This window comes from Lutjanus erythropterus, chromosome 15, assembly GCF_056507025.1.
Source record: "Lutjanus erythropterus isolate fLutEry1 chromosome 15, fLutEry1.hap2, whole genome shotgun sequence".
NCBI lineage: Eukaryota > Metazoa > Chordata > Actinopteri > Lutjaniformes > Lutjanidae > Lutjanus > Lutjanus erythropterus.
This window is the reverse complement of record NC_139331.1, coordinates 23376266-23391166: the sequence shown is the minus strand read 5'-3', so window position 1 is coordinate 23391166 and position 14901 is coordinate 23376266. Positions and strand designations below refer to the sequence as shown.

Genomic DNA, 14901 nt, shown 5'->3' with positions numbered 1-14901 from the left:
CAAAACGTACATAATACTAAAAATAACACTGGTGCTGTATAAAGGAAATACAAAAATAACAACCATGAGCATACCGCCATGATCACTTGGCAGATAAAACTTTTCTCTTTGTAGAGCAAAACTTCTTAAAATTCTCATGTTGGGTGTGTTTCCAGCAGCTGCAGCCAGCTCTCCAGATGTTTCCAGATTGCCACATGTTTTTTTTTTTTTAAGTGGCCCTGCCAATAAAAACAATTGTAGTATAAATAGATTCTCCTTTCATCAATAAATGTGTCTGTTCCCTTTTATTTTGTTCCTGCCAAACTTTCCCATCTGAGGAAAACACTCTGGAGCCGCTCGGCAGATGTGACAGCTTCTCTGACTTTTCTCTATAAAATCATTTATAAAAACCATGATCAAAAACAAATATACATATACAGCTTTCACACATTGAATCATTATAAAACACTTTTTGGAAATCAGAAATATATATAAAAAAAAACCTGGATGGAACTTGATGGTGGGATCATTTTGGTCGAACACAGGAAACATTTACAAGTGAGGCGCCTGTTGAACCCACTGATAGTTAGTTAACTGTGTCCACGTGGACAGAGGCCTGCTGTGCAGACCAGTATGGCTTCCTTTGGACATTAAAGCTTCATAATGTCTCTGATTTTAACTAGTCTGTAGACGCGTCTTGAGCTGTAGCGTCTCTTCCACTGATAACCTGTTGTGGTAGAAGCTGAGTCCTGTCAGGAGCTCAACGTCCCGAACTCGCGCTGCGTGAAACTTCAGCCAATCCTCCACCCACATCAAGTCCAACCCAGTCTGAAGAAAAACAGAACGAAGGGAAAAATGAAAGAGAGACCAAGAAAATGTATTAATTTAAAGGGATAATTTAAATTATTAGCATGGATATGCTCGAGGTGTCTGTCTGCTAAAGTTTTTTTTTCCACCATAGTCACCTTGGCGCTTGTTCTTGGTGGGAACAATTTGGTTTATAAAGAGTACGATCTAGACCTGCTCTAATTGAAAAAATGCTCTCAGAAGACGTTGCTATGATTCGGTGCTATACAAACTGAATTATATGAGGTACTTATCGATAGTCAGTATATTACCCACAGTTGACACATCCCCAGTTTGGAAAAGCAGAGAGCAATGTGGACAGGGTCAGGAACAAAATGTACTTTAGCAACTGAAAACACGGCTGCCTTTAAGTCACTTTAAGTGTATGCTATATTTAGAATATTTTCACCACTTTACTTTGCCGTCAGACAGACTTTTCTGACAGGAAACTGCTGTTATATAAGCCAAATATTGCTCTCTCCTAACCAACCAAACTCTGCAGGCAAAATCAGTAATTTTACCTGGTAGGACACAGGAGTTCTTAGTCAAGCACTGCCTTGATCTGTTAGTTAATCTGTGTTATTGTGTTACTTTGATGTTTTAAAATGTTAGTTTGGATTCACCAAATCACAAAATAACAAAAACAAACTAACTGATTGAGGCAGTGGTAGACCAGCTACTCCTGTGTTGTGCAAGGTAAAATTACTGATTTTCCCTGTGGGGTTTGGTTGTTTTGGAGAGAGCGATATTTGGCAAGAAAGCATTTAAACTATTCTAAATATAGCATATGCTTAAACTGATTTTTTTTAGGTGGACCTTTTAAAGTAGCTCTTTTTGTTGCTGACTGTCACCAATAGTTTGTGTAGCTTCCTTGCTGGTTTTCCTCTCTGTTGCCCCAGACTGGTGATGTGCTACGAGCATGTACCATAGCTAATACACTGACTATCAATAAGTACCACATATTTATTTAAAATTCTCAGCACTGATATTTTTTTTTCCAGTGTGGGATCTGTCAGCAGGTTTCCACAGAGGTAGTCTGATGTGTAGAGGCGAGTAGGAGAGGTGTCAGCAGTGTTACTCACAGCACAGCTCTCTGTGTGGTCAGGTCTGTGGGGCAGGATGAAGGACTTGGCCTGCAGTGGACCCTCGCAGCTAACAGGGCTGAAGGTCGAGTTCCCACAGCTGGTCAGAATCATGAAGAAATGTGATGGGATGGGAGCCTCATTCCTGGAAAAACATGAGATCACTGAGTTTAAGAAACTGCTGACTCTTCCCTAGAAAGCTTTAATTTAATCTCACGATAAAACAACTTCATTTATAAAACCCAAGCTGATACGGAAAAGGTCAAACTTTCAAACTAATTATTTCTATAATATTCATTAAGAGACTAATACTCAGAAACTCCACTAATCGGCTTCATCAGGACTGTGGGTGTGGTTTGATCAGATTTCAATGGCAGTTACAGTAAAAACCCACCAGCTGTAAGTCAATACTTCCGAATTCTCACTGGTGCATGGGACTACGACAGCCTTTGGGGCCTTTACCGTGACGACGATCTTTCTCTAAAGCTAACCTGGTGCTTTTTTTTGTCCCTAAACCCACCCAGATTTTAACCACAGTGTTGTCACATTATAAAACATAGTTAGTTTGTACAATGGGCACAATGAAGAAACAATGTGTAGAAATCTCACAAGACCACAAACCAAGGGCTGCCTTCTAGACACTACCCTTAAAGGTATTAAAGGAGAGTGACATCAGTGTTCAAATGCACCATGAAAACTTCAAAGATTTTCATTAAAATCTGGTAGAGCGTGCGCCTCATGTTCTGAGCCTGTTGGTCCTCTGCAGCAGCTGCTGGTTCGATTCCTGCCTGCGGCCTATTTGCTGCATGTCACCCCCCCTCTCTCGACCCCCTTTCCCATCATATCTTCAGGTGTCCCTATTCAAATAAAGGCAAAAGCCCCAAAAACAAGCTTAAAAAAGAAAAGAAAAGAAAAGAAAAGAAAAGAAAAGAAAAGAAAAGAAAAGAAAGAGCAGCCACAGTGTGCTGCTAGATGAAGCGCTGCAGGCGAGAGGCTACACACCAACTTCTCAGCGAGCTAAACAAATACTTCCACTGTCCCCTGATGTTCACGGTCTCATGCTGTGTGCAGCTTAAACTCAGATCATGGTTGTTCCCAGAGTGATGGGAAAAAGACAGTCATTGCCTGACTTCATTATCAAAATTACAGTAGTTAGTTGCACTCAGAGTTCTGTGACCTGTAGTGTTAAACTTCATTGGCTGTTACCACCAGTAACTACAGGTGTTGCCAAATCAACCAGAACTGATATCTTTGAGATTGCCACTGTAAAATATAATAATGTACATGACTGTAATTCATCAGAGGCGAGTACTTCTGGGAAGTTTACTGTACTCAGAACACAATTCTAAGCTGCATGAAGACCTCAAATTGTGAGAAATTAAGGCTTTGCACACTCAAACCCGAGTATTTTCACAAAATACGTGCTCTGTTTTTATACGTCAGCTCTGTGGAGCTATATTTGAACTATACCTACAATTCCTTATCAAACTAGACTAAAGGTTTGCGTACGAAACCTTGCTTTCCCAAGAATTAACCATAAAAGAGAACAGATAAGCAAGTGACTGCAAGTATTCATGAGAACCTGAAACCAGATAGGGAGTTTCATTATCAACCACAGCTTAGTCATAGAAACAAATGAAGATGTTGCTCTTTTTTTCCCATAACCCATCTTAGAAGACTGTAGTGCATTTACACAATAAGTTTCAACCAATATTGCGCAGTAAGTACGGACAGTGACTGCTTCTCAGGCTTCTCAAATGTGAGGATTTGCAGCTTTTTTTTTGTCATAAATGAACTAAAAATCTTTGGATTTTGAACAGTTAGTTCGACAAAACAAGCAATTTCAAGGCATCACTTTGAGCTCAGGAAAGATTAAAGGGCATTCCTTTTTTCCACTTCAACATGAATCAGTTGGTTGGAGTTTGTGTTGCTGACTTACCCTGAGGTTGCTTTGAGTGCATCAACGTGTCCATCAAAGTCTCCATCGAATATCGGCCCACTCATGACGTTGACTCCGTTCAGCTGTTGTGAATATTTTGGAAGCAGAACATCATGGACATGTGTCCAGACCTCTGCAGAAGAGGGAACAGACACACAAAATCATGTTAGTGCTCCAAAATAACACAACTGATGACTCTGCGGTCTCTAGAAAGAAATTAAACCTGAGGAATAATTTGCCATCTTATAAACTGCACTTTAAAATTCTTGCTAAGTGATAGAGAAAATTCAACTCTCATGTCTGTCCATGTAGGTCTACAGGAGACAGTTAGCTTAGCATAGCTTAGGCTGGAAACAGGGAACGACTAGCCTGACTTTAGAGATACAAGTAGGAAGATTTTGTTACCTTTGGACAGAGCAAGAAAATAATTTTACTGTTTCCAATTTCTTGTCATAATGCTCAGGTAAGCTAACTTTCTGCTGGCTTTATATTTATCATAAAGATGTAACAAGAGTGATGTCAATCTTTTTATCTAATGTTTGGCAAGAAAGTGTATTATTTTGCCATTTTTAGTTTATTGTATGTATAACAAATATTCAACACAGTTTCCATGTAATTTATTTGTTACCTGAACTGTATTTTACAAGGTTTCAGATTTTGTTGCAACATTAGACAGATTTTGATCACCAGACGCTTTCTGCATTCTGGTGAATGTTTATGCGCCAATTTGTGCCTTTTCTGCATAAATTTATGGTGGATTTTTTTTTTTTGTGTGTGTTTTTTTATGTGCAGAAGACTTTGAGAGAAAAAATGTCCTAATATCAGACCTACTCATGCTTTTTCCTTCTGGCTCCTACGTAGTTGTCAAACATGCAAGCCTGCTTCTTCTTCCTTCTGTTATGGCAAATCGCAACCATTGTTTTTCAGGTTGCATACTGCCACCATTACTTCACTGAAGGCACTGTAACATCTATCAGCTGAATTCTAATGGCTCGTCAAAATAAAAGTCCTCAGCTATGTTCCTGTTTTTACTGAGGGAGCAAATGCATATGTTGAACATGATGAGGGGGGGTGTATCCCCTGAATCTTGAAAACAAAGAGAAGAACGAGACTCAATAATCCATTCGCCCGGTCAGAGGATTGTAGTGTTTGAATTGTGTCATCAGTAAAACATTTAAAGGATTAAAAAAAGAGAATCACAATACACCAAAAAAAACAAATCTCAATCAATATCCATGTGACCTGTGATTCCCCCAAAAGTCCAAAAAGTAGGAAAAAATTATATAAATCAGTACCATCAAACATGATCACTTTAACATTAAGTACATCTGATCCAAAACGCCATTCACAAATCAGTGATGTTTAAAATAAAATAAATGCCAGCAGATCATTACACAAACATTCATGTAGTTTAAATAGTTAAAGACATTCTTGAGGTGATGGACAAAATATTTTCAATGAATTACTCAGTCAGTGCTCGTCATTCAAACAAACACTGTTGTGGTCCCATGGTTGCCCAAAATCTATGTCTATGGGAATGTATATGGAACATTGTTTGAACATAGCGTTTTTATTTGATCAGTTAAAGTTGTTCCTGTCTCCTCTCTCATCCCTGTTAAGTTCACACAGTGTAAGCACAGTGATGTGCCACCAGGGGGCAGCATCCGTTAGCTCATTATGATTGAGGCGTCCAACCTACACAAACAGCCTGTTTCAAAGGGGTTTTAATTCCAGTGGGACCTCACACCAGTGAGACAGAGTTTCCACTTACAGTATGGGTGGCCCGTGGGGAAACCCAACCAGAGAGAGAGTTTTCTGAAACAATCAACTTTTCAATGCATTAATCACCACAATCAACAAGTTTCAACAACAACCTAGCAGACCACATCAATAACCCACGTACTCTCTCATATGACACAGGTGGTTTTGTAATGCTGCGACTGCAGGTACGCACTCCACTGTGGGATCTACAGCAGAATAACGCAACTCATCTGTATGAGCAAAAGAACAGAAATGAAGAAAGTGATCTAACACTCATTCCTTTCTGATTCATGTTTAACGTGTTTTTTCAAGCACATTCTGGTGAATCAGTTCCACCTATAAAAGTGAATGTTATTGTGAAGAAAACTGCGGCGTCTCCAGTAGGATGGCAGGAGGATTAAGTCTGGAAAAGTTCCTCTGACTAAACCTTTAATTGTGCTTTACAGAGAGAGCTTAACTAAATTAAAGCACAGTAGACCCATATAATCACAGCGGTTGGATCTTTGGACTCCCGTTATGTATATTTAAGAACCAAAAATACAACCTGTTTTTAGAAAAATCAGCTCTGGAAAGTATAATATTGAATAAAAATGGGTGATGAGAAATGGCAAACCACAACACCTTGAGCACTGAACAATTTAACAGAACATAGCATGACATAATGTCTAGTTCTGATCTTCCATCTCTTCAGTTCACCAGTCAATTAAATTGTTCAGCTCCCATTCAGCTCAAAAGCTCTCATTCAGCTGGCAAATGAGCCCTCCTGACAACTCTGGCATTAAATTTTTAACTCCTGCATCACTGTGACTCACATTTCCATCTTTGGGTGAAGGCAGATAACCAGCAGCCATTAAATCTTTACAAGACTGACTCACCTTTGAATGCCGGGAACATCGGTGCCATGTTGCTTGTGATCAGAGAATCTGTCGTAGGTCCGTCAGCACTCAGATCTATACAGAGAAAATGAGAGGTGAGGAAAAAATGTATGTGTTTGCAATTTGTGTCTGAACACAAACTGGATGTTGTTAAAGTCAGACTTGAGCAATAAAGATTGACTAATCTTCACATGTTGGCAGAGCTTATTTCTCATGGCTGCAACTAAGGTTTATCTTCATCACTGATTTATTTATTTGTTTAAATGTATTTATTAGTGTCTGTTTTATATTGTTGTGTTAACAGTAAAATTATTACATCTGTGCCTTGATAAATAAAGTGGTTGAATTTGAAATAAAGCCTAATTTCTCTTAATCTTTTTTTTTTAATTATCAATGATTAGCAATATAGACTGAAATGAAGCATGTTATTAGGATACATTTTTCAGCTATATCATCTTTTATTTTAATCAATGAATTATTTTGTCAGAAAATATTGAAAAATGTCACATTTTCATCACACGAGTCCTAAATGTCTTCTTTTGTCCAACCAACTGTTCAAAACCCAGTGATATTTAATTTACAGTGACATAATACAAATAATCAACTATTACATTAGACAAGCTGAAACAAACAACTATTTAACATTTTCACTTGAAAAATTACCTCAACCACTGATGGATAATTATATATAATTTCATGTCAAAGAAAATTGATGCCTATTCTATGTGACATTTATTTTATTTTATCAAATAAGGAAAGCAGAAGAGCTCTACATTAAAAGCAAAACAATAATTTCATGACAACAAATTCTGTACATCAGATTTATTATTTAATAAAGGGTAGTTTTTCAAGTCATCTTTAAAAAAAAAGCAATAAATGTAGTATCATGGACTTTTTATGAAAGGAATTATGGTACCTTGGGTTTTTGGTGTAATTGCATCCCTATGATCGACCAATCTACTGACTAACCACTGCAGCTCTAAAGTCATTAAACTGCACAAATCACAGTGTGGCATCACTTTCTACCAAAGCCCTGAGGAGAGTAAAATGTCTATTTTTGGTGATTCGACTTGCTCACAGCTGTTTGAGGTGCTTTTGCTTCACTCACTTCAGTGTATCACTTCCTTTTGTGGACCCACCTGAAAGCTGAATTTCATTAGCGGCAAAATGCATCTGCAGTGTCTCAGTTTAGGGGGAAGAGACACTTTCAGCACTGCAGACCGGCACGGGTGCATTTTTACATGAGAATGTGGCTCTGAAACACGTCAACTTGAATTCAACACCCGGCTGGGGACGGCCTGTTATGACCCCCCTGCACCACATAACACACACACTCACTTGGGGGATGCAGCAGGCCATAGGACAGAGCGGAGTCGTCTCTGTAGCGGAGACACAGCTGGCTGGCGGCTGGTGGGATGCGCACGTCAGCATGAACGCACGCCTCCGACTCTGGGCTCAGGGGCTGGACTCTGGTCTAAAAGAGAGAGGATCAGTCAGTGGTGGACAGAGAGGAGCGGGACTCCAGGCCAAAATGTTGTGTAAGATCACTGGCTTCTCTTTGCTTCGCTTGTGTATACGGGTCAGTGAGGGCATTGCACTGTTTGTGTTTGCAAAGCTCTAAAAATAATAATCTCATCTCATTCCTCCCTTATCAAGGAGGAAAATTACATATTTCTACAATAGATATTTAAATAAAACATTCTATTTTTGAACACTAGTTCACAGTATGAAATTTGGAACAAACTGTGAGAAGGAACTGGATGCTGACAGCATGCACAAGAGAAACCTCAGCAGTTGACAGGAAATCTGATGCTAACCGCCATAACACCAGAGATGGTTCACTGCTAAATCTCAATGGAAGAAGAACAATAAGATATTTGGATCATGTTTTGTGGAGAAAATATTTTCTGGTCGTCTCTCTGATGTCCTCTGGCTGTTCTGCCTCAACTCTCCGTGATTTATGGAGTTTGATGGACAGATAGATTTACTTGTTGTTAAAGTAGCTAACCACTAGCCCTGCAGCTTACATTAGCTGACTCTGCAAAGACCAGTGACATATGAAATGGACAACATAAGAGCGCCACAAAAGTGGCTCCCAATGTTAGTAGGCAGGTAATAAGGTGTTGATTTTTCTCATCAGATTAGTTTTAATTAGTCACTTGATGCTATAAAATGGCCATGATTGACAGCTGAGCTCTGCTGGCTATATCAGCACATCAATACTGCGACTCCACTGGTGATCACTATTACACAGACTCTGGCTCCAATGACATAACCAGTGCAAGATGGCAGCACTTGCATCTGGAATATTTTGGCTTCAGTTCTGTATGGTGGGAAGAAGTGGATCCATCTTTATTTACATCAGTGGCCCGCCCTGGGAGTTTGCAGTGTTGAGTTAGCAGCAGTAGGAGACAGAGGGAAACGCAGCAAACATTTTGTCCATAAAATATAATCAAGTTTCACTGAAATCAGCGAATAAAGTTACAACAAGCGGCCTGGCCCCCAGAAACACTCTGCTCCAGAGGTGGCTTTTGCACATGCTCTTGCAGAGGTCCACATGAAACTCTAAATTAGTGGGAAATACATCCATATACAAAGATGAATAAACAATGATTCATATTAAATGGATTTAAATTGAACTTTTCTTTCAAGGACATTTCTAGTTTTACCTCTAATTAGTACCAGGTTATACTGGTCTTTACAGCTACCTTGTGTGTGTGAAATTGTTAGCAAATTATGAATTGATAAAAGAAAGTATTACTTGATTTTCTTTCCCTGATTACATGAAGAAAACCAAAGCATCAAAAGCTTTGCAAAACACCCTGAAAGTACAAGAATAGACATGTAAGCTTGATGAGCAGCATCTCGTCACGCTTTGCATTGATTAATTGATTTTCCAGTGGGCAAACTAGCTTGAAGCTAGCTTTGTATGGAGTTGTTAACTTTGACAGGCTGTGAAATTGTGGTTTTCTGTGGGTGTACAAGTGGGCTGAGCACAATAGTGTATGTTAAGCTATGACACACATAAAATAAAAAACAATCTAAACCACAACTGTTTCAAGCCAAAAAGAACAAATAGTACAGTGCATGCCATATTTAGCTTGTACAGTATTTGGATAAAGCTTGAATAAAAACAAATCTACATCCTCACTTGCTCCATCATTCAGACAGTATAGTACAACAGTGTAAAGTGTCCCGGGAATGTATCACTCTGCCTGAGGTCATGATTTACAGTAAAGCTCAACCGCATAATGAGAAAGACAAGAAGTGTTTGAGCCAAAATGTGCACAGAAGATGAGTAACAGCTGCTTGGAGAACGGATTCAGATACTAAACAACGTCTTACAATCTCCTGCCAAACCCTAACCACAGAAGAAATATAGCAGGGACCAGTCAACTGTATGGGCTATGTTTAGAGATAAAAGACATTTCCAAACAGTGAATGGACTCACCAGAGGCTTGAGAGTGTATGACACCCACAGGGGCATGAGGCGGTCTTTGCTGTACCCGTTGAGGTAGTCTGATTGGTGTAGAAGACAAAAGCTGGCATCTGGTTGGACGACTTGAGGGGTGCCAAAGGGATGGTGGAGGCGACGCAAACTCGCTTTAACACCTAAAAGGAAAACGTATAAACGTCACACAAGATTTTCTCTAAAAAAAAAAAATAAACATCATAAATGCAGAGAAAAATAAAATGAAACTCACTGGAATTAGTTGTCATGAGTTGTCCGCTCACATTTGTCTCCTAAAAAGAAATTCACATTTCTTGTTAGTATGCTTGTGTTAAATGCCATGTATTTACCACACTTTCACCGTGCATGTCAGTATATGAAGCCTGAGAAGTTTCAGAAGTATCTGCACTGAATTTTTGCACTTTATTGTACCCACAAGCTCTGATTTTGACTTTTTCTGTTTCCAGGTTGCTCAAGCTCATGGTGAGGGAAACATGAAAGGAAGAAATGCAACATGTTCCTTAAAAAAAAAAACAAAAAAAAACAATGTGCAGACACATCCTGTTCAATCATCACAACTGATGCATTTAAGCAAAAACTACTGAGCATTTTATTGAGCAATTAAATGTTTGTTGCTGATATATATCACTATTGTTTTATTGCCTTGGCCTAGTTAGCATAGTAACATTTGCGAATTAGCAGCAAGAGTTGAACAAATTAAGATTTTGTCCAGATGATGGCACCAACTGAAAAGTTAAGGGATCACAAACAGTTTTACAAGTCATACTGAGGCACACGTGAATGTTTGTACCAAATTTCATAATTATCCATTCAGTTAAGACATTTTACGCAAAACCAACAAATGCCAAACTCAAGATGCCGTTAGAAGAAATGTCTGGGAACCATGAATGTTTACACAAAACATTGTTTGAATTTCTGTGTTCCTAGTCATAAATTCCAACTGGAATGGCCACAACAGTCGGAAGAACCTCACCAACCCCCAGCTCAAAATCCAAGATGGCTGCTCCTACATCAATAGTAGTGTAAGCTGTAGTAATGAACTGTTAATCAGCACTTTTGAGCACTGTGAGCCTTTTGTTTTTCATTAAATCAGTTGTACACTCAGTACTGTCCAACTTCTATCTGTGGACATGTTGCTGCAGAGTTTCTCTGCGCAAAATACAGTGTAATGCATTATCATCAACACAAAGAAAACACAACAAAGGTCTTCCTGGAGGCCTTCACCCTGGTTTTCTGACTTGTTCTGGAATGTAGTTAACTCATATTCCCAACTCTTATGTATGGCTTCTGAGGTACATGTCAGGAGGAATTACCCAGTGGGCACCACAGATATCTCAATGTCTGTTCCATCCAATACTTGTTGAGATATTTCATTCAGGACCAACTGATAACCGACACTGCTGTCCCTAGAACCATACTGTTATTGTTGCTAAAAACAAACAGATGACCTTAATATCCTGTTAGCACATACCACTTCTTTGGTTCGGTTACAGATGCACTGCAGATCATCAGTGGGGACGGGGTGACTGGCCTCGCAGGGGGTGTCATGTGAGAGCTGAGCTGGGTAACCCGGCAGGTGGACGGGATGCTTCAGAAGGTGGTTCAGACTGCCGTGAGTCCCGTTGTTCGGAGCGGGACGAATACCAAGGAGGTCTGGAGGAGAAACAAAGAAAAAAAGCAGGTGTTAAGTGCATTTTGACATTACAAAGAACAGTAACTCTGTATCACAAACACGTGTTTATATCACAACCCCAATTCCAAAAAAAGTTGGGATATTGTGCAAAACGTGAATAAAAACAGAATGCAATGATTTGCAAATACCTTTTGACTTATATTCAATTTAATACAGTACAAAGACAAATTATTTAATGTTCAAACAGATAAAGCTTGTTTTTTGTCAATATACACTCATTCTGAATGTGATGCCTGCAACACATTTCAAAAAAAGGGACAGGTGTAACAAAAGACTGGGAAAGTTGAGGAATACTCAAATACAGCTGTTTGGATCATTCAGAGGGTAAACACGTGATCTGGCAACAGATGACATCATCATAGTTGGGTGTTAAAGGTCCATGAAAGGCTCAGTCTACAGTTCTCAGTCTCAGTTTACAAGCATGGATGGGGTGAGGTTCAAAAGACTGTGTGGGCAAATAGTCCAACAGTTTCAGAACAACATTTCTCAACACAGAACCAAATAACCATGACATTTGACCTCTCAGGAGGCACTGTATTGAAAAAATATATTAAATACCCAAATAATCGTATAAAGGATACTACTTGAGCTCAGGAACACTTTGGAAAACTGCTGTCTGTAAACATAGTTTGTTGCAGCATCTATAAATGAAAAAGATGCTAAGAGAAACAACAACAACATCTAGAAATGCAGACCTCTCTGGGTGCGAGCTCATCTGGAAAAGTGTGCTCGTCTGATGAGTCTACATTTCAGATTGTTTTCAGGAAACACAGACGTTGTATCCGCCGGGTCAAAGAGGAGAAGAACCAGCCAGATTGTTATCAGCGCTAATTTCAAAGGCCAGAATTTGTGATGGTACTGGGGGAGTGTTAGTGTCCATGGAATCATGGGTAACTGTCACATCTGTGAAGGCCTCATTAATACTGACAGGTACATACAGGTTTTGAAGTGACATATGCTGCCATCCAGACGTCCTTTTCAGGGATGTCCCCGTTTATTTCAGCAAAACACATTCTGCATGTGTTACAACAGCGTGGCTGTAAAAGAGTTTATTTACTAGACTGACCTGCCTGCAGTCCAGACCTGTCTCCCAATTATCTGCAACTTTTTTGAAATTAGGTTGTAAAAGAAAATTCAACTTTCTAACAACCTTTATTTCATGAATTTGGTCATGATTACTGACAGATATAACAACATATTGTTGTTCAACAACCTTGTCAGTTGGGGCATCTAACATAAGGGATCACAGGTTTCAACCTGCTGTATTTAAGCTAAACAAAGTAAAAAAAAAAGGTTTATTAGGTTTCTTGAAATCCTTTTGTGTGCTACGAGCCAGAGGCAAATGTCCACTGTATTCATAATAAAGGCAGAAACTACCAAACTTTCCTGTTGCATATTTATTTTTAATAAATCATAACTAACAGTACACAATTGAAAAATGTTGCACACATTATTTGAAAGTGAAAATGTGATTATCATCAGTATGTTATAACCATGAGCAAACTGGTAGATTTTGAAGAGAAGATGTGGTTTTTCAATGCATTGTCACACATGTTATATCTGTTTCTCTTCATTTTGGGTTAAACTGGGGGATTTTTTAGAACTGAAATCAGGCTCATCTGACTGACTTTTATTTCCTGCAGTTCTGATTTTAGAGTAAAACTGAAATTCAGGGCACCTGTTTCCTCTTGTGGACTGTGTTAACTGTCAACATTAGCAATGGTAGGCTATGAGGCTACAAAACGAAAAAGGAGAACATTTTATCACAGAAATCAGTGCAATGTTACAGACACAACAGACAATATTCTGACAAAAAAAGCATCTGAGATTAGAGTCATAAAATTACAAGAAAAAAAAATTATGATTCCAATTTATGGCTTTATAATTATTTTAAAAATATATTATATTTCTTCCCTCATAAATCTGAGGTTTTTTTGTAGGGTTGCTACTTTAACCACAGAAAAATCTATTTTTTTTTCTCATAAATTTTTCCAGAAATTCAGATTTTTTCCCCTCAGAATATCGACCCTCTCCCCCAATCATAATCATATGAAAACCAAAGTGTAAAACTTGGTGGTTTTACAGGAATTATATACATATACTTTTTTGGCTGCGAGCATTATGTCCTGAAGTCTCCTCTGGCTGCCTGACAGCAAGACGTCAGGACATGAGAGTGGTCCTTCTCATCTAAAGAAATCATTAAGATTGTTTTTCAAAATGTTGAACTATTCCTTTAAAGGCACAGTATGTAATTTCTGCGGTTAAGGGTCTCAAAGTAATGACAAAAGACTTTGATGACGTTGTGAAGTAGCATCATGGGAGCAGTTGTCTTCATTGCTAAGATGATGATATACTTTCTTTTAACCACATGTTCGCAAACACGTCACCTGTTGCAGACATCAAATTCAGAATGAATATGTATTTAAAAAAAACAACAACACAGTTTATCTATTTTGAACCTTGCTGTTTTTCACAACTTTTTTGGAATTAGGACTATAAAAAAAAGAACAGACAAACAGTTACAGCTACAATACAGATTAAGTGCAGTGTCCTGAGTGTGCCATAACAAAGTGACTTACCACACATGAGGTTATACACTTCAATGTTTTCAAAAGGGGGCACAACAGTCCTGTCTTTAAATCCTGGGCCGTAGCCAATGAAGATTGCCTGGAAAAAGTAGATACACATTAACAGACTGTGGTTAATTAATTTATTTAGAGACCTTTCTAGATATAAACAGTGAACTATCCAAACAACACTGTGCCACAGAAATGGAGACCTTCATTTATATTCTCTCTGTAAATAAGATTTCAACACTCAATGCCATGATTAGGCCACATGTAAATATTTGAAGCAGAGAAATGACCTTACACAACCTTGAAAAAGGAAGTTAGGGATTTCTAGGATTTCTACCTTGGTTGGGTGGGATTTTAATACATTTGCAGGTGAGTAAACAGTTTATTTCAAGCACACTTTGCTCTGTTTTTTCCACAGTGTGGAAGTCATTTGTAGAATAATTTACTTTTCTCGACTCAGGCCTTCTTTTTAGGGAGGTCAGTAACCTTGTAAGCTAATTACACCAAGTTAAATTCCAGTGTAAACCATGTCCGGAAACAAACACAGACTTATTGTGACGACTAACACTAAGGTGGCAGACAGAAACAAACTTAATCCAAAGCAGAGGACGTGTAGGTGGAGAACCTCTCACAACAAGTGTAATTAGTGTGCTTGAGTGGAGGTTTAGAGCTCCGCAG

General features: G+C 38.7%; 1 protein-coding gene across 1 annotated transcript in view; it reads right to left on the bottom strand.

Annotated features, from left to right (window-relative positions):
* Positions 1-21: 21 nt before the first annotated feature.
* Positions 22-14901, bottom strand: part of enpp1 (ectonucleotide pyrophosphatase/phosphodiesterase 1) — a 45701-nt gene continuing 30821 nt past the window's right edge. Inside the window, exons 15-23 of the mRNA XM_084736757.1 lie at positions 14227-14314; positions 11426-11607; positions 10187-10226; positions 9934-10094; positions 7821-7956; positions 6483-6557; positions 3847-3979; positions 1908-2052; positions 22-807 (exon numbers count right to left, since the gene is read on the bottom strand). Coding sequence (XP_084592883.1) covers positions 655-807; positions 1908-2052; positions 3847-3979; positions 6483-6557; positions 7821-7956; positions 9934-10094; positions 10187-10226; positions 11426-11607; positions 14227-14314 — 1113 coding nt within the window. The 3' untranslated portion in view covers positions 22-654. The remainder of the gene's footprint in view (positions 808-1907; positions 2053-3846; positions 3980-6482; positions 6558-7820; positions 7957-9933; positions 10095-10186; positions 10227-11425; positions 11608-14226; positions 14315-14901) is intronic.